A 25,357-nucleotide genomic window follows, 5' to 3' on the forward strand; every position below is an offset into this window, starting at 1 on the left:
TGTTTAATATCACAATATTATTTCCTTTAGACCTTGTCAGATGTTTTCACCAATTCCACTATGATTAATTCATCAGAAATGTCATTTTTCATTTACATTCCCAAGCACATATACAGCCATTAAGAAAATCCTCTCTGGATGCTGGTTTAATTGTGGAGCGACTGACTGATGCATAGTATTTCCCCAGAAAGAAACTACACCAGTCAGTTGTAAAACCAATGTTGTTCAAATCACAGGATTATCTTGCAAGTGAATTAGGCCTACAGCTATTAGAACTCCCATAAAGTGGAACAGACTCCCAAATTCACATTTCTCTGTCTTGGTGGAGCCGCCACGGTGCCTGTGTGAGAGATGGCTTCCACGCAACATAGCCCCGAGTCTGCAGCAATGTTATCGCAGCATTGCATCGGAGCAGCAGGCTTTCGAGAATGGAATGTGTTCTGCCTCCCGCTGTTGTGCACAGAGATGCTTGAATGCACCAAGAGCGATACACTGGGCGGCCTGTAGCATAGTGGTTAAGGTAAATGACTGGGACACACAAGGTTGGTGGTTCGATCCCAGGCGTAGCCACAATAAGATCCGCACAGTCGTTGGGCCCTTGAGCAAGGCCCTTAACCCTGCATTGCCCCAGGGGAGGATTGTCTCCTGCTTAGTCTAATCAACTGTACATATACTGCCAAATGCCATAATGTAATGTAATGATACCGTTTGGCTAGACATGTTCACCTCGGCGAAGTGATAGAAAATGCTAGAAAGTCAGGCTCGTTCATACCTCACATCAGAAAAGGTGAAATTCATCATAAGTGATGTGTTTTAAGGCCCGGACACACCAAACCGACGGTCGGCCGAGTCTTTCCGGTGTGTCCCGCATGCCGACACTCCGTCGGCGTGTTTTGGAGGGCTCCGACGCCGATTCAACATGTTGAATCGGCGTCGGAGCCCCCGGAGCCGTCGATGAGAGAGAGCTCTCTGATTGGCTGTCCAGCTAGCGAATCAGTGCACGAGAAGAGAAACGGAAGCGACGAAAGCAAGCCATTCCAAAGTTACTATCACTACCAGACATAATTTTCGATTAGTATTACTAAATAGCGAGAGAACAAGGAAATTGCTGCAAACTGTTTGTTGCAAGCGAGACAATGGCTGCTTCTAGGTCCAACGCAATGCAAACGCATTTCCCGGTCTTCCGGTTTCCATTTTTTGAAAGACAAATACAGACTACCGCCACCTGCTGGTGTGGAGAGTTATTACCTCTCACGCAGGCACAGAACGTACGTGCAACTCGGCCGTCGGCGGACCGTCATTGCGGTGTGTTCGGCACAGCCAACATTAACGACGCGAGGCGATCTTTGTCGGCGCTCCGCGGCCGACCGTTGGTTTGGTGTGTCCGGGCCTTTAGGAGCAAGGATAGGCTACTTTGCATGCAGTGTCTATGAAATTTGAGGCTCATGTAATGGCAGTTTACCCATTGCACAAGCTGCACTATAGAAAACATGTAGAAAGGCCTAGGAAATACAATGCATTTCAACAGTCATGTGTCTTGAAAAACGGTCATATGATCAAGTACAATGCTGACATCGTGTCTGTCTGTTAAGGGAGATGTAACGTGCAGGCCGCCTTTGCCTATAAGGGGTTAAGACCACCACCACCCACCCACTCTTAATTATTCCTTTATTTGGGTGGAATGCGGAGCACGTGGTGCCGTGTAATGACTACCCACGGACGGCACAGCAGCGCCTCGTGTCCCCGCGGTTTCACATGAGCTTCACAACGTTTCCCAGATTCCACACGTGAGGTAATAATCACCTAGGATCTGCCCCACCTTGTGGCAACAGGGGAGTTGATCAAGTCTGAGCATGTCCTGGGCAAGAACAACATGCAAATACACCAGGGGTTCCCAAACTGTGGGTCGCTCGATTTCAGGATTGGGTCACCAGAAAAATGTGAGAGAGACGCACGTTCAACATTTTTTATATCGCCTTGATGATTTCATGGAAATTCTTAAAATAGAGAAACATTGTTCAACATAAATTATTGATCCTTTTTTCCTCTCTTTCTCTGAATATTTGATGCAGTCTCCACGTTGAAGGCCCCTTTTGCAAAAGTGATGCGATCATAGAGGGAGTGTCCCCTGGGATGTGACAGACCAAGGCCTTGTGGGCCCCCACTGTCTTACTGTAAAACGCCTACCACCAGAGCGTTTTACAAAGCTTCTTATTTTGCCATAGTATTTCACATATGACTGTTCAAGTTGACTAGTTGTTGCATTCATGTGTATTCAGAAAATGCATTCACATTTTGTGTACATGTACATGTGCGTGTGTGTACTGTAGGTGCACATATCTGTGTGTGTGTCTTCACAGCACTGCAGACGTTGGTTAAACAAAGCAGATAACCTGAATAGACTACACAACAAATCATCCCTGTTTGCGCTGCCACTAAAGCAATTAAATTGTCCCCTTGCTTCCCGCCTCCTGTTAAATTTACTTGCCTTTTGTTTGCTAAATCACTGAAATGTCTACCTGGCTGAAGTAACAGAAAGAAAATGCCTCGCCAAAGATTTCTCGAATGCTTGAGGAAGAGCAATTGTCCATAGGCCTACCGACTGGTTTTATCAACACTGTTTTTGAGCTGAGACAGTCACGCATGTATTCTGGTTCTTTCGGCAAGGCAAATCACCTACAGTGGCAGCAAAACAGACTGAAGCCAACATGGAAAGCCAGTCCCAAATTGGTTTGATATTATGGAGCCTACGACTGGGAGTACATTGAGTAGACACCGGTTGTCGTCGTACAGATTTGTATTTATTAGAACAGTTTTTAATTTCATCTGAGCCCCGGGCCCAAGAGTAACGATATTTGGGAGGGGAGTGGAATGGCAGGCAAGTTGACATTTTAATCGGTCACAACACCGCGGAGGAACAATGATTTCGGCTGTGCCCTTGAATCTGAAAAATGCGGCTCCCCAGCTTCTGAACTTTTGTGTCATGACGAATCCTTAGCATCATCATGGACAGAGCATTGCATTTAGTCAGCAGCATAATCAATTTTTCAAATTAGCTTGTTTACGTTTGCTCAGGGTTTAGGTATCTTGCCCTGCAGGAAAATCTGTTTTTTGGATCGGTGCGTCACAATTACAGTTGTTATGAAACACGAATAACAGCTTTAGCCTCAAAATCAGTTTCAGGTTTTCTGGCAAGAGCCAGTAATTGCTTGAAAACAAGCCTAAGGGACATGGGAATGTGGTGAATGTACAGTACACGTGGCCTTACATAACCTGACTTTATAATTTATCAAAATGTCAGACTTTTGACCTTTTGAGTTTTTATTGAATTTCTATCAGAGAATTGAAATAACACATTCTAGCAGCAGCAATAGGGACCAATATCTTGACATCAAAGGAAGATGTCTAATCTTTTTTTTTCTTTTTTTTTTTCTAAGCCCTGGTTTTCACTTGTAACAGTTTTGTGGATTGTATGCCGTAGATTTCAGATATGGAGCAAAATGTTGATCATGGGTCTAAGAGAGTAGCCCTGTGGTTCTCACACGGTGGGTGAGGAATCACCCTGGTGGACTATGGGAGGGGTGGAGGTGGCTCGTGAAATACACGACACAAATAACTAATGCCACTTTCCAATGACATTCACATTGGTGAAATTAGTCAGTGCACAGTCCACAGTCAGATATTTTAAAATCTGTTCAAAGCATTGTAGTCCTATATTTGAATCTATATGTTAGGCTGTATTTTGTCGAGTGGGTCACTGAAATTGTTGGGCCGGTTAGGGAACCACTAGTCTTAACTTGTGCCTTTGTAGAGTCGGTGTTGGCTTTATTAAGGCTGCTGTGTCCTCACTTGAGCCCAGGCTGAGGCATTTGGGAGAAAAAAAAAAATAGAACGTTCTGGAAAGTCGCCCATCCTCCATTCTTTTTTTTTCACGTCAGCCGCTTGGACTTTTTTAGCAGGTAAACGGCTGTCTGCACAAAAGCACAGCTTTTTGTGGGGAAAATGGCTCCCCCCCCTGCTGTGGTCTCTCAGTTGAGCTGCTGAGACGAAGATGACTTGCCGCCTCCATTTCAATGCCACCGAATACATTTGTGGGAGAAAGTATCTGTTCCACAGTAATAGCGTTCCTGCTCTTATTACAGCCAAGGGTTCTGTTGGTTACTGCAGCCATCTTGTTCGCCCCTGGATAAATATACCTGCGTCTCATGCATCTGTGACTGGCTCGCTCCTGCTGTTCCTGAGCTGAAGTGTAGCAGTGTTCCATGCCAGTATTGTAATCAATGATGAACCCCCTACCTGCCCAGTCTGTGCCTGTCATAAACAGTACTTATTTTCATCCTTTGGTGCCACATTTCTTTCTGTTAGATCTGTGATATGATAAGTCATGCAAACAGTTTATGCAGCATCATCGTTTGCACTATTTTCTTTTATCCGGCGTATTTATTGTACAGTAAAACCTTTCCAGTACGCATGCTTCTGTCTCTCGCATTTCACATTCTCGCCAGAAAGGTCAAACCCTAAAAACACAACGTTTTTGAAGCGTAATCATGGTACGTGTTAGATTAACTCTCAAAGCAGATTTATCTGCTAATCCAAAAGGTATGCAGGGTCGTTTGCATGCTTTCTTCGCAACACGTCCAGTTCATGTAAGCCTTTAAGCCCCCTAAAATGCCTGAAGTGTTGTTTTTTTCCCACGGAGCAACAAGCATCCCCTTCCTACCGGGCCAGTTCCCTTCTCTTGTGGGAACCAAAGCTTAGATCACAGTGTTTTGTCACTACGATCAATCTGCCAGGCTGTAGTAATCTCATTAGCACACGTTTTAGGAGCAGTCCATAAACAAAGCGGAGATTAAGACTGCTTTCTATCAACTCGTAATACTGTGTGTATATGTAGGAACTGGGGGCCTGGCCGACTGTTCCTCCTTTCTCCCTTTGGTGGGTGACAGTTGTGTAGTGTGACCAGCTGCGCCTGGCTTTGGTGAATGGTGAATCCATCCCATTTCAGTCTTTGTTGGGGAAAACAGTTCAGCTTTCTTCCACACTGCTCCATATTATTATCAGGGAAAACCTGTCCAAATTTAACTTTAGGAATGGCATGATTACCAGCTTATTTATGGCAAAAATTTTGTATGGATGTGGTTTTCCTCTTTAAGGTCACTGAACATCCAGCTCGTTTGAATCAATCATTTACAGTACAAACGTTCATTAGTCTCGATCTGTATATTGAGCTAAAGGTCTTTTGGTCACATTTGTGTTGTGCAACTAAATGGGCATGTGCAACACAGACTTTACATGTTTATTTAATATATTTTGAAGCAAGCACACGGAAGGACGCGGCAAGGAGGAAGAATACATTCATGTCACAGGTTGTAACTCACAAAGACGAACGACACGCTAGTTGACACGGTCGCCATGGTGACCGGACGATGAGCTGAAGGGACTGGAGGGACACAAGGCTTCTCGCTCCCGGTCCTTTTCCGGCCCCGGATTCCCTCCACGTGGCACGGCGTTTCCATGGTTTTTTGGCAGTGGCGCCCCGCCTGAATGATTCCTTGGGATCGAGTCCATTCGGTCTCCCTTAGCCGAGGGCGCTTTGCAAAGCTTTGTCCTGAAGCGGGGCAGAGGTGCCTCTGGGCTGGAATGTGCAGTAAATCAGTATTTTTTAATGGACTGCGCAGACTCGATTTATTCACTTTGAAAGGCCATAAAACACCCGGCCCTAGACTCCTCCCCTGGAAGATAATAATCCAGCCTGCACCAGCATAGTCCTGAGCCAGCCCACCGCTGTAGTTTTCTGCCAACCCGGAGATCACAGTGTGAAAAGGATCGCTGTAAAGATGATGCATGTGATCGATAGGTATTAATGATACGCTACTGAAAGGTGGTTGGGATGGTAGTGATGGTGATGATGTCACACTGATGATGATAGAGGTGGTGGTATAGGAGACTTGGGAAAATTGGGTTTTGCCATATTCCCTCAGGTCACTGGGTTTATGGTTGAACTGAATCCAGGGATTTGCTTGGCCTTTCATCAGCAGGTTGAGTCTGCTGGAAGACTGGGTCTGCCTCAGCACTTTCTGTCCCAAAATGGCTGTTGTTTTTACCCTGTCCAGCTAAGCCTTATCAATGCCTTCATGGACTGTACGGCGCCTTCAAAAGATCTTCAATCACCGGCTTTCTTATTTCACACCTATTTCGTATTTTTCCACCGTCATGGAAGCCATGATGAATTGGTGTCAGAATTTGCAAAATGAAACATTCAAGGTTCTGGAAATGAGAATGAGTGCAATATAAAGGAAGGAACTACACAGAGAGCCTTTTTGGAAAGGCGGCAGATATGGAAATTAGTCACCGTATGATTTCACTCAATTTATGGGTGATTTATATCCTCCTCTCAGTCGATCATTTGCACTTTTATCCTAAAAGGCTGTTTTCAGACTTGATATAGCTGTGCAGAAGTAAACAAGTTCATATTAGATGCATAGCCTACAGATTTGCACAAATCCCCCAGTTATCTGCCTGATTCACACAGTATCTGTATACAGTGTATAGGCTTGGGGTTTTTCAAGGTATTCAGGTTGCTTTCTTTTTCATTATATACCCAAAGGTGCAAATATAAGTAAAAGGCACTTTCCAGACACAATAGATATTTCTCACCTGGCCCAGCTTCACCCTGCTGTTTTGCTACAGAATGTGCTGAATGCTCTGTCCAGTCAATACCGAAGGAGGCTTATCTGTGATCCCTGTTTATAAGCCTATGCTTTACACCAGGTCTTTGTGCATTGTGTAGGAGGTAAATACATAAATGGGTCTAGCTAGTCCAGACAAAGGTTTAAGGCGTGAACAGTGAGAAATTTTTTTTTTTTTTTAAATACACATGCCACACACACATAGTGTACACACTTACTGTATACACACAAACACACACACATGTACTCACCACAAACAAAATCAAAGGCAGACAGTCACATGGACAGTGCCTCACTGGTACAAACTATGATCTCTGTCCTCGGGTTGACGACTGACCTATGTGAAAAACATTTCACGTCACCGTAGTAACAGCAGATGTGTCCCTGCAGGCCGCCAGACGCCTGTATGGCAGGAGTACTCCAATTAACCCGTTTCTGAGCCGGTCTCCCCTGCAGGCCTTCACCCCACTTAGGCACGATGCCTAAAAATATCCTCACACTGTGATCGCCTCCACAGGGTCAATTACCCCACGCCTGATGTCAATAGTTCAATACGGGCTGTCTATAAAGACCCACTGTATTTAGAAATCAGCTGAAGAGTCTTGAAATAACTGCCTAGCATGTGTAAAGAGGCACCAGTCAATTGATGAAGCCCCCCCCCCACCTCTGTCACCCTCTGTTTCCCCTAACTGTGAGTAAATCTGGCAAAATGCGTGCGTTGCCTTCCCTTCCTGTGCTGTAAGGTACGAGCCGTGGCGGTGTGAGCTATCAGCTTTCCAGCACAATGCAGAACGTCGATGGTGCTTGTGCTCCCATTGCTGTGACTTTGTTTATTTGACCTTAAAGTGTAACTGAGCGCCCACCCGTGAGGTGAGGTTCACTTACGCAGCTGCAAAAATGAGTATGAAGTATGAAGATCTGATCTGGAATAGAAGTGAGCGGCTAACATCGTGGGGAGAACACAACGGCTCAAGTTTAAATTGCTTTTGTCGAGGCATTTCTCTGTCTCCGCTCCTTCTGGTGTCCTTTAAAAGAAAGCTATTAAGTGCTTTCTTTTTATTCCATCCCACTCCACCTCTCATTCCTGTGTGTTTTTCTGGACGAGTCTTCTTGAAAGGAACTGACACACTTACAGCTCATTTTCCACTTTCTCACTTTCCGTCCTGCCATCTGATGCTCTGTGTCCTGCTAACGTGGGCCATTGGATTATAGCACACCCGCTCACAGCCCCCCCACCCCCGGGCAGGCCTGAGCTCGGCTGCAGAAGGTGAAATTTACCCAGAGGCCCACGGGCTGCCGCTTCATTCTGTCTCAGGGATTAGGGGCGTGTGCCATACGGCCGGATTCATCAATGCCGTCTCCTGACCAGAAAAGAGGACTGGGCTAAAATGGTGGGGGGTAGTAGGGTGGGAGGGGCATCCATCACACTGACATGCTATTTTTTGTTTGTTTTTGTATTTAGGTCCTATCTACAGTGTTCCCTTTTCTGTTCCTGTGGTGCGTTTTCTTTTTCTTTTTTACAATTTATTATTTATTCCTTATTTAGACATTTTAAAACCGTTGGCGGTGGTTTGGGGGGTGGGGGGCGGGATAGGAAACGCCGGGGTGACCTCAAAGCATTGCTGTAGTCTGCCTAGCAACCGAGAGATCCTGCTGGAGCACAGCACCAGGAGCAGGACAGAATGCATGCCTGCTGCAGCAGAAGAAACGGGGTATGGAGTCCTGCTGCTAGGCAAAAAAAGTGAAAGAGAGGGTGTGAATTCAATCCTGCTGGAGCCTGCTGTTTGTGTTGTTCTGTTTGTTTGTGGCTTGGGAGTGATTGACAAATAATTATTTTTTGTCTTTCTAATGATAACAATAATAATTGCTTGAATATGCATTGTAAAATTAATAATAATAACAATAACAATAATAATAATAATAACAATCACACAGCCATATTGTTATTATTATTATTATTATGATGACTATTGTTGTTATTATAATAATAATAATGATCATCATCATAATACTGAATAATAATTCATAATAATAATTCATAATTGATCAGTGATAATTGGTCATAAATAATACTTCTACTACTAATATCCAGTTGGTAAAATCTGAAAGGATTTTTGTTAGACATGAACATTTCAACATAGTGCATGTGGTTTATTTCTGTCAGGCAAGTGGTGGTGGCTGTAAGGCAGAGGTAGAAAGCGCATTATAGGCGTGTTATACCGGCCTGTTATACCGTTACCCGCCACATCGGCTCTGGCCATCCAGACACTCTTCAGACAGGATTCGGCGGGATGAATAAACCAAGAAAAAAAGCCCAAAGGACCAGACAGTCTTTGTCATGCCTCACCTACACCAGGCCCAGCCGCAAATCGATGCAAACGTGACTGTTGCCAGGGAAACGCGTTCCAGCAAGGAGCCACCGTGAGGATTGTTTATTCCCGCCAGCGTCTGAATCGATTCACGCCTCTTTATGGTATCATTTCGCATCGTCCATTTGTGCTGCAGCATGATTTGGCGAGACTCGCGCCATGAAAATAATCTGTTATTTTAGCGCTTATCAGTTTTGGTGAGACGCCTTCCCATTATGGTTTGAGGAGGCAAAAATACAAAGTATGATAATATCATGCTCAATCTTTAGTGATAAGATGGGCTATTGTATTTTTTTTTCCCTCCCTTCTGATTCAAATTGAATTCCTTCATCTGATTAGCCCATTTTGACTCCAGTGAAACCTAAGAGGATGATGGTGCCTGGGTGAATAATGGCTGTTGAGCTGAGCGCTGAGCAAAAGGCATTATGGGTACTGCAGCTGGTCTGAGATGTGGCTGGGGAGGGGATCCAGCTTCCTGTATGAGACTACAAATCCCATAATTACCCTTTCTTCTCGGGAGACGGAGTGACAGAGCTGCTTCCTCAAGGCGTGAGGAATGGGTAGAGAAGAAAAGGACAGAGCAACAGGAGAGAGGAGTATTGCTGAGAGAGAATGAGAAGGAGAGAAGGGTAATGGGAGAAAGGGAAGTGATCAAGAGAATGGGATGAAGACAGAATTTGATCGTGAAAGTCAGAAAATGAAAAAAGAATGGACAGAAAGAAGGGTGGAGCAGGTGGGAAAGGCAGTAGAAAAGGGCAGGAGCAAAGGTGAAAATCATTGAGGGCTGAATCCTTCCTCCAGGTTCTCTGCTTCACAGTTGGCCCAGGCAGTTTGTGAAGAGAGACGTGTACTCTGTGGACCAGCTGGTCCACACAGCCTCTGAGGGACCTGCTCTCTACTCCACTACTCCATATCCATACCCAAGTCCTCTGCATAGCAGAAGCTATTGTTAGGAATCCCTCTAGTGCTGAGAAGTATATCTATCAAATTGCGCCTGTAATGTGCTGCCCAAACAGTGATGCACCTGACTAGACTCAATGAGAAAGAAGTTTCCTAACCTAAGGTGTGTGCTGTGTGCCTAATGGAAAAAGGAAAACAAAATGGCGCAGGGCAACATCCTCCATTTCCACCAGTGACTCACCTTTTATTCTCGCCAGGGCCAGCTCAGTTCTGCCTTCTGCGGCAGCGTGTTCTCTTGGGGCTTCCACGGATGGTTTCATTTAATTGTTTTAGTGGATATAAAAGAAACAAAAGAAAAACTGAGCAAAACAAAATATCTGGCATGTCGGACAGCCCTCTACTTCTAAAACTCCCCAGGCTGGGAAGAACGTAGCAGATAGCCGAAAAGCGGAGGAAGAACTAATTAAAAGAACTCTTCTCCTCGAAAGCGGTGGCCGATTGTGACAGGGTAATGCGACGTGCGGTAACCTTCCCTCTAAGCCGAGCTTACCGCGAAACAACACGCGGCAAAAATAAACTTATCTCTGACTGTCGTATCTCTACAAATTTCTTTTTTTTTAATGTCAGAAATGAAATTGAAACCAAATATTCAATATATTAAAATGTCTTTGTTTTTTTTTCCATTAGGGAAATGGCATTACATTCACAATCAAATTTAGTACAGTATGTGCAGGAAACCATGCATCCATAATGCTAATTAGACATGAAGTACAGTTAATGGAATTTAAAACATATGCATTAATCAGCAGAAATATGCACAATGTCAATTTCATGTTAAATATAAAATATGCTGCACATGTCAGTACTGGGGTGATTTAAAAAAATCATATGGCTATAATATGGAATGTTAAATATAACATGCTGTACATCCAAAATGGATAAATCAGGGAGGCTCTAGATTTGAAGAAAAAAATGGAGATTGTAACAGTCATTAAAAAAATCTGCAGTAGTATGAAAAACAGCTAATTATAACTGCTTTGTTTGCAATTACTTTTAATGACCTTTTTGAACAAGCAGTTTCAACTGCTGATATGCGGCAGGTGTTTCCATTTCCACTGCAGTAGCTTCAGGCGCTTGGCTTTATTCTTGCTTTTCTCTGAGGATTCTGCTTTTGTTTTTTAGGCTATATAAAGATGCACGCAGCTTTCACGTCAAGGTTTTTCAACAGTCGTCTGCCGAGCCAGATGTCTTTGCACCTTGCGTTTAATCTCTCTTTCCAGGGAAGGGCGTGCGTGGCATCTCTCTGTGAAGATACACCAGAGTACTACACTGTCCATCTTTAGCCAGGGAAGTGTACTGTACGACTGTGACAGTCATTGTGATGATCAAGCTGCATCTCTGTTCGTCACACTGTGTTTATTGTTTTCCAGGGAGTCTGTGTCCGGGGACTGTTTTCCTTTTTCAGAAACTGAGAAACGGTGCTTTGGTTGACTTTGGATGCAGCTCGGTTATAAAAAGCTTTGGATGTGAACTTGGCCACACCGACATTGACCATGCAAAACCCAGAGCAGCGTTGTTCAGAGCAGTGTTTCTCAACTCCAGTCCTCAGGACCCACTTGCCAGAAGGTCTTTGTTGTAACCAGGAACTCACACACCTGATTTCATGACTGAACCAATCAAACCACCAATAATGCCCATGATTAGTTAAATCTGGTGTGAGCTCCTGAGTACAACAAAAACCATCTGATAAGTGGGTCATGAGGACTGGAGTTGAGAAACACTGGCTTAGAGTTCCCAGATCTGATGGGAAAGAGTGTCAGAAAAGAGAAATCGAGCCACTGAGATCGCTGGTGGATTTTAATCTGTCAGTGCTGTGGGACTTTGTCAGTATAATTTTGGGGAAGCTTGTAGTGTAGTGGCTAAGGTTCATGACTGAGACCCGGACGGTTTGTGGTTCAAGCCCTGTTGTAGCCACGATATGATCTGCACAGTTGTTTGGCCCATGAGCAAGGCACTTAACCCCGCATTTTCCTCTGAGTGCTACATGGGGGCTGCTTACTGCTCCTAAGTAACTAGGAATCCCACAGGGTTCAGTAAAGTTATATCTTTATTAAATCTTGTTTGGGTATGCTCCAGCAAATCAGACCCTTGAGGGTGGAGACCAAAAGGAGCCCCCATAGGCTCACAGCATTCAGTGCCAAAATGAATTCAATGTGTCATCAATTCCATTTGACTGCAATGCATGGATATGTCACACCCTGATTTATGAGCATGAACCTGCCCAGGCAGTTGCTGGGTAGGTTTGATTCCCAGGAAGGAATAATAGTCCACAGTTCATATCTTTACGATGGTTACGCCTTTGCGGTCATGCGGTATTTGTTAGTTAATCTGTTTTTTGCCTGGTTAAATTCTAAAGAACTGCACTGTGGCATTGGAAACAACATGTTGTATTGCCAAAAAATGTACAACGCCCAAAATTATGGTGAACTATGATTCTGTTTCAGTAACAATGATCAAGCAATGAAGGAGAGTTAATTTCCTGGATGCTTCATATTCCGTGTCCCCGTCCTGTAAGCTCAGCGGGTTTCCACCATCCCACTGTTTCCACAAACGTGCCTCCCTCTCAGGGACTTCCTGTCTCATGATGACTTCCTGTCCTGCAGTGACTTCCTGTGTGACTGCCCTTAAAGTGCTGTGTCACTGGTTTGGTCCCCATGTCCTTTCCGCCTCTACAGTAATTACTTTGCAAGCTTGACTGCTCCAGTTCCATTAAATCGAGAAGCACTGCAGGTGGTAATGAATCACACTATCAATACTCGCTTGTGTTGATTTTTGAAACCGCAGCACACAGCAGCTGATTGGAAATGAGAAGCGATGGAATGGGTTTTTTATCTTTTTTTCTCTCTGACCCTGATGTCAAGACTGGCACAGAGACAGCCCTCCCTTCAGACAGGTTTCTGGGTCCTATCTTGGAAATGGGACATTTGGTAGGGTGTTTGTTCGTTCTTTGCTCAAACCCCACCAGGTTGCATTCACCCAGAAACCTCCTTTTAGCTAATTAAGGCCGTCAAACAAAAGCGAACATGCCACTTCTTGTGTATTCCAATTAAGACCCATCTCATGCCCTCTCTCTATTGGAAATGACAAGTTCACACACAAACCCAGTTACCAGGCCTTGCTTTTGCTTGAGAGAAAAATCTCAGTTTCTAAGCTCAGTTTACAAGCAGGGAATAATAGTGATATTGCTGCACTCCTATCGAAAAAAAAAGGTAATATTCAATTCGATATTTTCAAATCCGTTTTAACTGGTATTTCTTGAAAGAATGAGTTTTTCATTTTTGCCTTTGGTTCAGGTAGTAGAGATACTTTAACACAGAATATTCTAGACCTTTTCACAACTCGGAGAGCAGTGGAGTCGGATTCAGTGCAGACAGAAAAGGCGAGAGGCTCATTTTGCCACTTCATCTTGTGAGAAGGTGTGAATATCATTTTGATTTCCCTGCTGAAAAATGTGAAAATATCCCTCGGCATGAAAAAGCCTGAGCGCTGCGGCGGAAAAGGACAGGGACGATTCGACAATACAGTTAGACTCAGACAATGCACTTCTGGGGAATATTTATGTAGGCTCAGCATTGTATAATAACACTTTACCTGTGTCTGTCTCACTAATTCAGTTTGGCGGCAGCAAAGATTCCGAATATATTTCTGAAAGAAGTGTGCTCTCTCTCGCACACACACATGCACACACACTGGGTATTCTCTACCCAGACATCCCAGGTCACATGGTGTATATGGTCGCTTGCTAACTTGGCTGTCCCTATTGAAATGAAAGAACTGGGTCCTGTAAGGAATTGATGAGATCAACTAGGCAGGAAACCAAGGCTCTCGCTGGTCAGCTCTCTCCCTTGTGCAAATTTAAAAGCCCATGGGGGTTTTTTACCCCCGAACCGAAGCATTCCCTGGTGGGGGCAGCCATGGCTGGATGTCACTCTCAGATGCGCGATACTCGTCACCGTCCCTGTGAGGAGCGCGGTTGAGGGAGTTGGAGAAAGGCAGGTTTCTGGGTCAGCAGTTCCGGGGCGAGGCTCAGAGCCCTCTCTGTCAGACGCGGTTCTGGGTAGGACACACTGCTGCTGGCTGACCGGCTGGCTCTCAGCCCCGCATCCGGGGCTGTCGGCTTTTCTGACGCAACCCTTTGAAACAGCGAAGCCACATCATCAGCTTCGGCGCCTACGTCACACAGGTAGAGTAAGGGCCAGATGCTCTTCAAATAACTTCAGCTGGCTGATTTCCTTGGTCAGTCAGCGCAGAGCCCGTTATGCAGCGCTGTACGCAGTGAATTAAGCAGGAACTTTGTGTTCCTCTATCACGCACACACATACACACGCACACACACACGCACACACATACACACGCACACACACACGCACACACACACACACACACTCATGCGCACACACACACACACACACACTCATGCGCACATGCACACACACACACACACGTACACATGCACACACACACACACACACATGTACACATGCACACACATACACACACGCGCACACACACACACACACACACACACACACACACACACACACCCTCTCACACACAAGCACACTCATGCGCACACGCACACACACACACACACACACACATGTACACATGCACACACACACTAACATCCTTTTGGTAAAACACAAGTGCATATACTGTATGATAGGAAACACTCAAGCACACAGACCCACTTCTGTGTATTCCCATAAGTGTTCTGGTGAAGTAGGATGAGCAGGCAAGCCGAGGCTTATTTTCCTTTGTATTATGACATTTCCTCAATGCATAGTGTGAATGTTGGAAGCCCTCTAATTTTAATTAAAATGAAGTTGCAAATTACATATTTGAGTCTGAATGATTAATAAGGCACTTTATGACAGGTTTGCGTTTTAACTACCTCCAGGACTGTGCTCTTTCACATAGTCCTTTCAATCCACTCTTGAAATGGGGGATTAAAGGTCATTTTCTTTCTACAACCTTCACCGTTCTGTTTGGTGTGGGTAATGATATTAAATAATGGGATTCAGGAGAAGCAGTGACAAATTAGGCTTTGGCACAGGCTTCTGTGATGAGATCTGAGATTTGAACCAAAAATCTGATTGGGGCAAGTTGTTGTTGAGAAGAGTATATACACTGTATACTTGGCACAACAGTTTTTCAGTAATGCATGCTATTGCTAGGATTGAACAAATTCAAAAAGAGATTTGGGGGAAATTACATCATGCATATTGATTGATAATCAATGTAGTGTTTTTTGTTTGGGCTTTAAAATGTCCGTGGTACAAATATTCAGACATTGATTTAAATGTGAGGTCCTTGGCTCACGTTGTAAACAGTCAGGCTCAGGGTTCAATTTCAGGCCTGATCAAAGCTACTCTGAAACTGATTGGGTAATTATGATCTCACCTTGACCATGGAGAATTCAGAAACCACTGCAACTGCAGTTCACAAACAAAACAACTACCATTGTTTTGTTTGTGAATCTTGCGAGGCTTTACAAATACATGTTCAACTGCAGAGTTGGTACAGAAGGTTGAAATGGGGGATAAATGCCTTAGAAGCAATTGATCAGTCAAGAGCAAGAAAGACATGCAAAGGCATCTGTATCACTGTATCACTGTAAAAGTATCACTGTAAACAAAAACCCCAGCTACAACTGTTGCTAGGCTACTGTAAGGAAGTGCCGTTCATTGTAATGTTCTACGCTCTACTCAATTAAATTGGTATGCAGGCAAGATTTGGCTTTCTCAGACTGGCCTCCCCATTATTATCTGATAGCTGGAGAAAATGTTTTTATTTATCTTGCTTGGCTTTTCTCACCTTTCTTGAATATCAGCATTAACAATCAACTGTTGTTTAGCTTGCTGAATTTAAATAACATGTTTATCCAATTTTCCTTTTCAAGTGTATTTCAAAATTAAATTGTCTTCGACGTCCTTGCTCAGTTTTACTGGCTTGTCTTTGTGTAGGTGCAAATTGACCCCTTAAACCTTACCAGACCATGCCGATCCCAATTCCAGCCTGTTATCAAAATCGTTTATTTCACATTTGCCTGGAAATGGGGGAAAGAGCCAGACAGACATGTGTGGGTGGTGACATGACCTTCTCACCTGCGGGGCTTGTAACACTGGTAATGAAGGACTTTTTCGGCTCAGGACTTTTATGTGACGTGGATTATAAGCGGAGTGTCTCCTTTGCAACCCCACATCACATGCAGTAGGGGTGGCCTGTAGCGTAGTGGTTAAGGTAAATGACTGGGACAGGCAAGGTCAGGGGTTCGAATCCCAGTGTAGCCACAATAAGATCCGCACAGCCGTTGGGCCCTTGAGCAAGGCCCTTAACCCTGCATTGCTCCAGGGGAGGATTGTCACCTGCTTGGTCTAATCAACTGTACTCTGGATAAGAGCGTCTGCCAAATGCCAATAATGTAATATAATGTAATGTAATGCAGCAATAAAATGAAGAAAGTCCACAGGCATGGCGGAACTGCATTTCGCTGGGCTTTCTCGAATCGTCACCGAAGAGCGGAGCATGGCAGTGACATTGAGAACTGTCCCGTCTGCGGGGGAAAGAAATGTCCTCACCCCAGCTCACAGGTCCAGTCACGCAGTCCAATAACATAATGACAAGAACAGGCCATTCAGCCCAGCAATACTCGCCTTTTCCTACCCCTGAAGTGTGTCTACTGCTTAGTTTGCAGAAAAGCTACATAGTATCTAGCACCTTATCCGCCAATAGCAACCGGCAGTAGGGTGAATCCTGTGATTGGATGGGGGTCTGGGCGTGAGCCAGCCCCCTTGAGGACCGAGCTGCATCACAGGGACATGGCACAGCAGGCTCCCAGACTGCACAGTCACCGAGGAAAGGCACAAATAGCACCGACACTTTTAGCTCTGCCCCTCGTTTGGGGGGGTGGGCCCCCGATATCTGGGTCACGCGTCCCGTTCCCACTGCAAGGAGTTTTGGACGGTCTGCATCCCCCTTGGCCCCCGGCCTGGTTGTTTCCAGCTGGGCTGGCATTTTCCACCAGGTCGAGGCTCCCGTCGACCCACGCTCCTGCCTGACCTACTTTGGGGGGTCTGTGGAGCTCCTGAAGCGCTAATGGCCCGGGCCTGCTGCCTGGGTTTTAATTATGCAGAGATGCAAGCCTTAATGCTGGTGCTCCATGAATGCTAACGCTAATTTAGCCCCCTGCTGTAGCATGCACAGCTTGCTGCTGGAGCCCATTCGTTCTGACTCGCTTGGGTACTCTTTGGGACCGCCATTACAAACGGCTGTTTATGGCAGTTACCGAGCAGAATCCACTGCAGAATGTCAATGTGGTGTAGTGCTTTCCACTGGACAGTTTCACTTGGGCATTGAGCAAGTTGCAGTGTATGCTCTGGTTTGGTCTCACTGGAATATGGGAGCACAATGGAGGCAGCCTGTAGCCTAGTGGTAAAGCTGCATGACTGGGACCCAGAAGGTTGGTGGTTCAAGCCCCGGTGTAGCCATGTTCTGCACAGCTGTTCTGCCCTTGACCAAGGCCCTTAACCCAGCATTGCTCCAGGGGGAATTGTCCCCTGTTTAGTCTAATCAACTTTCGTTTGAATAAAAGCATCAGCTGAATAACTAATTATAAATGATAAAATGATAAATTATAAGTCCATCCAGCTGTAAAAATGGACAGTGTGGGGAATTCCAGCCGTGGAGGTCAACCAGGATTTGGGAATTCATTAAGTGAGAAATTCTATCGTGCTCGTCTAACCCAGTGGGTTCCGCTCATGGGGGCAGATGTGATGATGGCAGAAACATCTGTGTATCAGGGGGGCAGAATGCCTCCCCCTTCAAGCTTACCCGGCATCCACAGTGCCGCCCGGAAAAGTACTGGAGGGTGCTCGCTCAGCCGATCTGCTGTTGACTCAGCCTCATTCTGCTTATGAAGTTGTGTAGTGAACCATCAGCATGCGGCAACAGTTGCTTGCTTGAAGTCAAAAACCCGACAGCTGGGAGAAAAACTACAAGTCCACGCTCTTCATTAGTGTCATGTCTCCCTAGTTACACATTCTTGACAAATGTAAAAATGTATTCTACAAGAGATGCCAGCAATAGAATATATTAACATATATTATGTTTTGGAAGTGTTAAAATTTGCCCCCATAAAATCCATCCAAATAAAATCTCCAGCTTGAGGGCTGACAGGTGCAGCTGTGCAGCCACTGCATATGTGTATATATGTGTGTGTGTGTGTGTGTTTATGTGTGTATGTTAGGGGTCTGCAACTGGCAGGAATGCTAAAATTGCGAGCAAAGCAGCTCGCAAGATATTTCTCCATGTCAGCAATAATAGGTAGCTGCCATATTTGGAGGCGGCGCTGCTACCTGTACCCCTAGTAATCCTGCAAGTGTCCATGTCATTATTCTGTACTGTGTCTCTATATTGTTTATGTCCTTTATTGTCACTGGTATGTGGACATGAATAAAAGTATTCAATGTGTGTGTGTGTGTGTGTGTGTGTGTGTGTGTGTGTGTGTGTGTGTGTGTGTGTGTGTGTGTGTGTGTGTGTGTGTGTGTGTGTGTGTGTGTGTGTGTGTGTGTGTGAGAGACAGCATGTCCTTGTGTCCTGCTACAGACAATCACACTTTCAACAGCCAACCCAGGTCAGTTTTCCATCATTCTTTCAACGGGAAACCCACTGCATTGCCAATGCACAGCATTGAAATGAATGTTTCAGGTCACAATGATGAAAATGAAAGACAGAAGACCGTTACATTAATTGGCACCAGTTTTTAGCCCGCGTCAAGGCTTATTGATGAACTGAACATTGATTCTGAATATTTAGAGGTGACTTAAACGTAGAAGAAAACTGAGGACTTTTACATTTTCAACTCGAGCGTAACCCGATGTTACTTTTTAATCACAGCATCGGATTGTGAATCACCAGAGGTAGTTGAAAGAAAATCACCTCCATTGTATTTTAATCAGAAGTTTGCTTGGATGTCATTAATCACCCATTGCTTGATCCGCTGCTGTACAGCACTAATTTCAGAAAGGCTGTCTATATAAAACTTGCATCTCTTTCTCCATCTTAGTGTTTTACCAATTCCCTCAATTGAATGGTTACTTTCTGATATGTCCATTTATTATATTTGCATTGTGCTCAGGGGAAGAGAAATCGCTTTACTGATATGGACCTTAGGATTGAAATGCACTGCCAAACCAGTTAAAACCAGCTTCCTTAATTTAAGCTGTGTTCTCTTGGAAGGCGTTTTCTCTTTTCTTTGGCAGTGTAATCAAACTGATCTGAGTGATGATAGCCTTTAGCGTACCTCTCTGGCCTTTGCTCCCAGCATGCTGTGCATTTTGTTCCTTTCGTGCCTCTTTCTTGCCTTTGCTCTGTTGGAAAGACCGAAAAGGTACTTCGTTTTTATCATTGTGTAATCCCAATCCCAATATAGATATACCTGATATTTCTCTTCCCTGTAGACCACGTAGCAGGTGCCTTCCTGGCTTGTCCATCTTTCCCTGGATGTTTTTCAAATGCATATGCAAATACTTTCACACCCTGGTTTGGGGATCTGCATGCTAAATGATAACTGGGGCAAATCGCTACAGATTTGCCCCATATTTTTAGAGCTACAGATTTCTGGCGAGTTACAGATTTTTGGAGTGCAGCCCACTGGGTGTTCATGTAAAAGCTTGTTGCGTAACATGAGCGCTTGAAAATAGATTTGGTGACAAAAGAGCCTAAATTCACAGGATGCTCACCAGCTTTCCTGCTCTGCTGCCAAGCTGTACAAATCTGCTGCCCCTGAAATGAGCTGAGTTTCAGCCTCGTCTCCCTCAGAAGGGCACATTTTAAGCAGGCCTCTTACCGTTCCTCAGTACAGTGTCACCATGTTTGCTGATAAGTGTGTAATGGATGAAGGCTTTGGCGTTCCTCAGTCTGCAGAAAAGCCCTTTATTTTCTTGCGCTCAGCACTTTCACCTGCAGGTAAATCTTGAAAACTCACACATCAAGGTGATTCTCTCAACAGGATCCTTGTTCTTAAGTGGCAGAGTTTACAGCACAAGCTTTCTAATTCCTCTTTTATTCGCTGTTTTTATGCGGCATTTCTTCCTTTTTTTGGCCTTCCAGCTCTGTGACTTGTAGCTTTACGGGTCTGCAGAGAAGCAACATTACATAACTGTAATCTGCACCCTGGCGGGCAGCCTTCTTGTGGTCGCCTCAACACTACGCTTCCAGGGCAAGGGGGTGGCCGTTCACAGACGGCTACAAAAGGACGGTTATCTTGAAGGTCCACCTTGCGTCCCGCACCTTGAAGCCACACGCGCGACTCCTGTTCACTGCCGTACCAGGCTGGCGGTACGCCGTAGCGAGTGGTGCAGCTACCTCCATGACGCAGGCAGTTTTTCCACCAAGTCGTTCCCTGTCACCTGAAGCGAAGGCTGCTGAGGCAAGATAGCCTTCGATCTGACACTTAGCGTGTCGCGTGGGAGTCACAGGCCTGGGCTAAAACGGCAGAGTTTAGTGAAGAGAACCCAGAGGGGAGTCTCCCCACCTTTTGAAGGTTAACCAGCTTCAAAAGTGGGCTTTTTTTCCACAGAGGTAGAGTTGAAATTTCTGCCCTTTGTTAGTAATCAGTCAGCAGATGTCAGATACGCGTCGGAGGTTTTGGGTAACACTTCCATTGATTTAAGTGCGTCTGGCGGGAAGCCAGGCTCAGGAGTGCTTGCTCAGCCTGTTTGTGCTCGTCGCTGTGTGGTCTAATTTGGTGCAGTCCCTACCCGGCCCTGCTCTCCTCTCCTGGCTTCCCTCGCTTAGTTCAGACTTTCCCAGGCCCAGAAGCCAGCCCTTTATGTGGCCAAATATGGCCATGTCATAAAAAGAAAAGGACACAATCCAGAATCCTCACCTCTGACCATCCTGCCGTCGTGTATCGTATAGCTACCATCAAGAAATTGGCAGGGTTTATGGAAACATGCTCGGGTGTATTAATAAAGGAGGCTTCCTGATGTGCACTTTAGGAATCTGCCAAAAACAAAACTCAACCTAACAAAAAAAATAGCCTTTATTGAAGAGGTCCATTAAATTGCTCGGTAAACAAAATCTGCGAGTTTCCAGGACAGTGATTGGCTTGACGGCGGCTCTTCTCTGCCCATGTCTGGCGCAGTGCCCTTGAATGGGGTTATTTACCTGTAACGGTCCAGTGAATCTTCAGCTGCACGAACGCGTCACAAAATAAACACGGTGCGGCATTTGCGAAAGGATCGCACAGCACAGTGCTTCTCCCCCCGGATAAAGGGGAGGTAAATAATGCTAATGAAAATAAGAGAGTCTGCATTCTTATCTGCTCTCTCTCTCTGAAGGTAGTGTGAAGAGGAAGGAGCATATATTACAGGAAACTGGAAGATGGTGCCATTAATCTTACCCTCTGTTCATTGTTTTGGCATTGCCAGAGTTATGGACTTGTGGAGATTACGTTCGCCGGATGCAGTCTGCTCCCGTTCCGGTATCTCAAGGACTGCTTTGACTCGGGCAGAAGTCCTCTCAATCAGAACATTCACATGTCTTGAAGGATGAAGAAACAATATCCTTCATTTATGAAGATCCTTCTCTGCAAGACAGGGGCTTATCACAGGCAGGGCTTGTGATCCACAGCGGGACTGTGGGATATCAGTGCCTGGCTTGTGTTTGGATGAATATATCCAGTCACTGTTCAGACACTGTTCTAGTGACACTAATAGGCACATCTGTTGTTTCTTCTAAATCACCACCGTGCTCTCTTAAAGGGGCATTATCCAGCGGGTTACAGTATTTTGTGTCTTCAGATGTTAATTCAAGGACATTAAAAGGCAGCTGTCAAATAACCGAGCCTACGTCTTGAATCAGTGTGTTTACAGTTTGATTACAGAGTGGCTTTGACATGTGGGAGCCTTATGGGACCCAAGAAACTGCTTTAGAAGCACCGCCGTTAAGAACCAATAAAAGGTTCCGAGTTGAATTTGTAACTTAAAGTTAAAGGAAAGCACCAACGTTTTGGCAAGTATACCTTTTTTCCGAATTACCCAGACTTAGACGAGATGTTCGATTTCATTTTCATTTTTGTGCATTCACTGGCTCAATTTCCGTGTTAGCAAAACGTGTTAGCTTAGCATAAAGACTTGAAGCCTATAGGAGTCAGTAGCCTACCTCCTTTAAAGTGAATAAATACACCTTTCAGCAATGCCGAAGCTGCCTTATTTACACAAGGTATTTGAAATACATGAAAGCCCAAAATGTTGATGTTTTCCTTCCTAAACTACTGAACAGATCCCAGATCCTACTTTTGGTGGATCACAGTAGCACAATTCTCAGGCCTCTTTACCTGTCACAGTTTTAATGAATTGTATTGTAGCATTGGGCAGGTGGATTTTCCCACTGTAGAAATAAAAATGATCCGAATAATCCATTCAGGCGCAGTACTGAATGATGGGGGGTGGTTAGCGGTAATAATCGGGATGAATCTGTCCATCGCTGTGCTGACAAGCTCTTCCGAGACCTACAACAGCGTAAGGATAATGCCGTTTTTCTTTGTGACACCAGGCATGTCTGAGGACACAATTACACAAGGGGCGATTTGCTGGTTTGCATTAAACTGTCAGGATTTCTCCTCTCCGAAGAGGGGCGAAGAGGTGTGGAGCTGACATGCGTCTGATGGGGCCGAGGTCGGGGCCCACCAGCGGCTGGGTTTAATTAATCCGAGTGCTTTTGGGCGGCGTGGAGGTCTGAGCGCCGAGCCGCTGGTTATTCATCTCGCAGTGACCCGGCTCTTGGCAGGGGCCTTGCTTGAGCGGGTGAAATGAGAGGACAGGATGTGATGTCAGCAAGGACGTTGTGCCACGGGTCGAAGCGGGGGGAGGGAGGGAGGCACATAAAAGGAGAAGCCGTGGCTCATTCTTGTTCGCGTGGTGGTATCAGAGAGAGAGAATCGTCTGCATTTATTAGCGCCGTTTGTCCAAAGTGCTGTACAATTGATGCTTGTCATTCACCGAATCACACTTACACTCACACACCAACAGCGATTGGCTGCCATGCAAGGTTCCAAACCGCTCGTCAGGAGCAATTGGGGGTTAGGTGTCTTGCTCAGGGATACCCAGGGCGGGATCGAACCGACTGCCAGACGACCGCTCTAACTTCCTGAGCCAGTGTCACACTAGAGAGAGGGAAGGGCGTACAGGGCAAGCTGCGGTCAGCCCAGTGGTGTCACATGATCAGCGAGGCCTGGCTGTCATCGCTGCCCCGTATCGCCAGTGACACGCCGCTCTGCGTCAAAGGGCTCTATTCTTCCAGACAAAAGCTGGGGTTTGGAGCTTCTGTGGGTTTTGCTGGTCTTCTGATTCCATTGCTGACCGAGACTAAAGAGAAAGAAGCGGGTCTTGTGACTTGTGCTTAAGCGCTGATTCATGACAAATCCCTGCCAAAAGGAGCTCCAGTCTACCCGGATGAGTTTTTTTTTTTTTTTCATCAGCGTATGATGGAATTGGCCCTCTAAATGGGAATCGACTCTCTGATCTCCCTGTAATTAATATGCTTCAAATGCATAAATGAAGACATTAAAAAAGGCACCAGCTGTCTCTCTGTTTGGCGCGTAGCATTAATACTGGTTGTAGGTTATGGCCTTGTGACAGATTGGCATTCTGTCCAGGGAGGGGTTGCTTCCTCTTTTAATTTCCAAATTAGCAGCTCTACTGCACAAAATAAACATTTAAATCACCTTTTCATAAAACCTTGCCCTGCCGAATGCATATAATGTGTGTAATTCAGGTTCAGTTCTCCTGTTAACTCCAGTACGATAGGTGCAGTGTGATAGGTGCAGTATTTTCTGTGTTTAAAACTGTATATAGTATGTGAATTTGCAGAGTAATTCTTGTTTCTGGTTCTTTTGTGAATCTTAAGGGTTATCATTTCATTCTCTTTTGTTCTCTTTGCGCGATATGCAATGAGTTGTCCTCTGCGGCTGTTCTATGTGAATGGTTTTTTTTCTCTCTCTCTCTCTCTCTCTCTCTCTCTCTCTCCCTCTCTTTCCCTCTCTTTCGCTCTCACAATCATTAGTCATCACACACAGACTGGCTGCCTACAGCGCTAGATTTTCAATGGGCTCTTTTTAGACTCTATTCTTTCACAATGAGCTTTTTAAAACGCTGCCAAGAAGCTCACGGTCAAAGAACCAAAGCGCTACATGCAGTGAGTTTTCATGGCACAAACCTGCCAAGGATGGGCAGCTAAATTGGAGAAGCCTGCATTAAAGAAGCAGCTCTGTCAACCCGAAAGCCCTCTTCCCCCTTTCTGTTCTGTAATGGCCCTTCTGAAATGTGGCTATGCTGCTGGAAGGTTGCAGTAGCATTTTAATCATTTTCTGTGTAAGCTTGGCCACTCATTCCTGTCAGAACAACCTGTTGTATCTGATCATGCTTAGTGCTGCCAGTTGTGTCGGGTGAAACAAATCCGCGTACGTATTTAAAAGTGATCTGTACTGCTGTATTTTGTAGACCTTAACTCTCACTAAGACCAAGGATATCGGTCTTATCTGGCAGGGGCTTCAGTTTTTCCCTTGGTGTGGGAATCATTTATTTTATTTATATTAGATAGTTATTCTGATCTGCCCTTTCACCATTTTCTAACTGATGGACTAGACTGACAGGACCATTCCTGTGCGCATGAGTGAGAACATTGCATTTACTCAGCACATTTATATTAGTTTGTTGTGTGTTTCAGTGATTTTTCAAGCTCAGAATGACTTTTATTTAAGCCATTGAGGACAGGCTTGAGAGCCAGGTGTAATCAGCTCAAAGTCGTTGTACAATGCAGTTTGGTTTGAGGAGGATGGGTGCTGCCTTAGTAAAGTACAGTATGTTATACAGGTCCTGGAATGGCTCTGTTTCTCATAATAAGTTGTTTCTTCCTTTCAACAGTCGGGTCAGTCAATCATGGAATTATTTTGTCTGAGCGAGTGTGAGCGCGCGGCGAGTGTGAGCGAGTGTGTGTGAGCGATGAGTGTGAGTTGACTATGTTCTCTTTTCTCCGTCTCTCTTCAGGGCCGCCATGTCAAGACAGGCCAGCTCGCCGCCATCAAGGTCATGGATGTCACTGGGGTGAGGAGGTTTCTTCTTTCTCTTCTGATGTTTACAGACACATACACTGCTGTATGTATGAGGAATACAGTCACGGTTAAAGGGTGTGGTTAGGCACTCCTGGGGTTAAACCTGTAGCTGAATGCTGTGGTTCAAATGTGCTAAGCTGTTTCAAATGTGTAACTATTTAATATTGAAAATAATATCTTGAAGTTTTTTCAAAATAAATTAAAACCAGGGAAGAATCATA

The 25,357-nt window shown here is 45.1% G+C and overlaps 1 protein-coding gene across 11 annotated transcripts in view; it reads left to right on the plus strand.

Annotated features, from left to right (window-relative positions):
• LOC133128189 (TRAF2 and NCK-interacting protein kinase-like) overlaps positions 1-25,357 on the plus strand; it is a 104,631-nt gene that overhangs the window by 21,148 nt on the left and 58,126 nt on the right. For all 11 annotated transcript variants that reach the window (XM_061241521.1, XM_061241522.1, XM_061241523.1 and 8 more), the window contains exon 3: positions 25,072-25,128. In XM_061241521.1, coding sequence (XP_061097505.1) covers positions 25,072-25,128 — 57 coding nt within the window. The remainder of the gene's footprint in view (positions 1-25,071; positions 25,129-25,357) is intronic.

The sequence above is a fragment of the Conger conger genome, chromosome 5, assembly GCF_963514075.1.
Source record: "Conger conger chromosome 5, fConCon1.1, whole genome shotgun sequence".
In the NCBI taxonomy this organism is placed as follows: domain Eukaryota; kingdom Metazoa; phylum Chordata; class Actinopteri; order Anguilliformes; family Congridae; genus Conger; species Conger conger.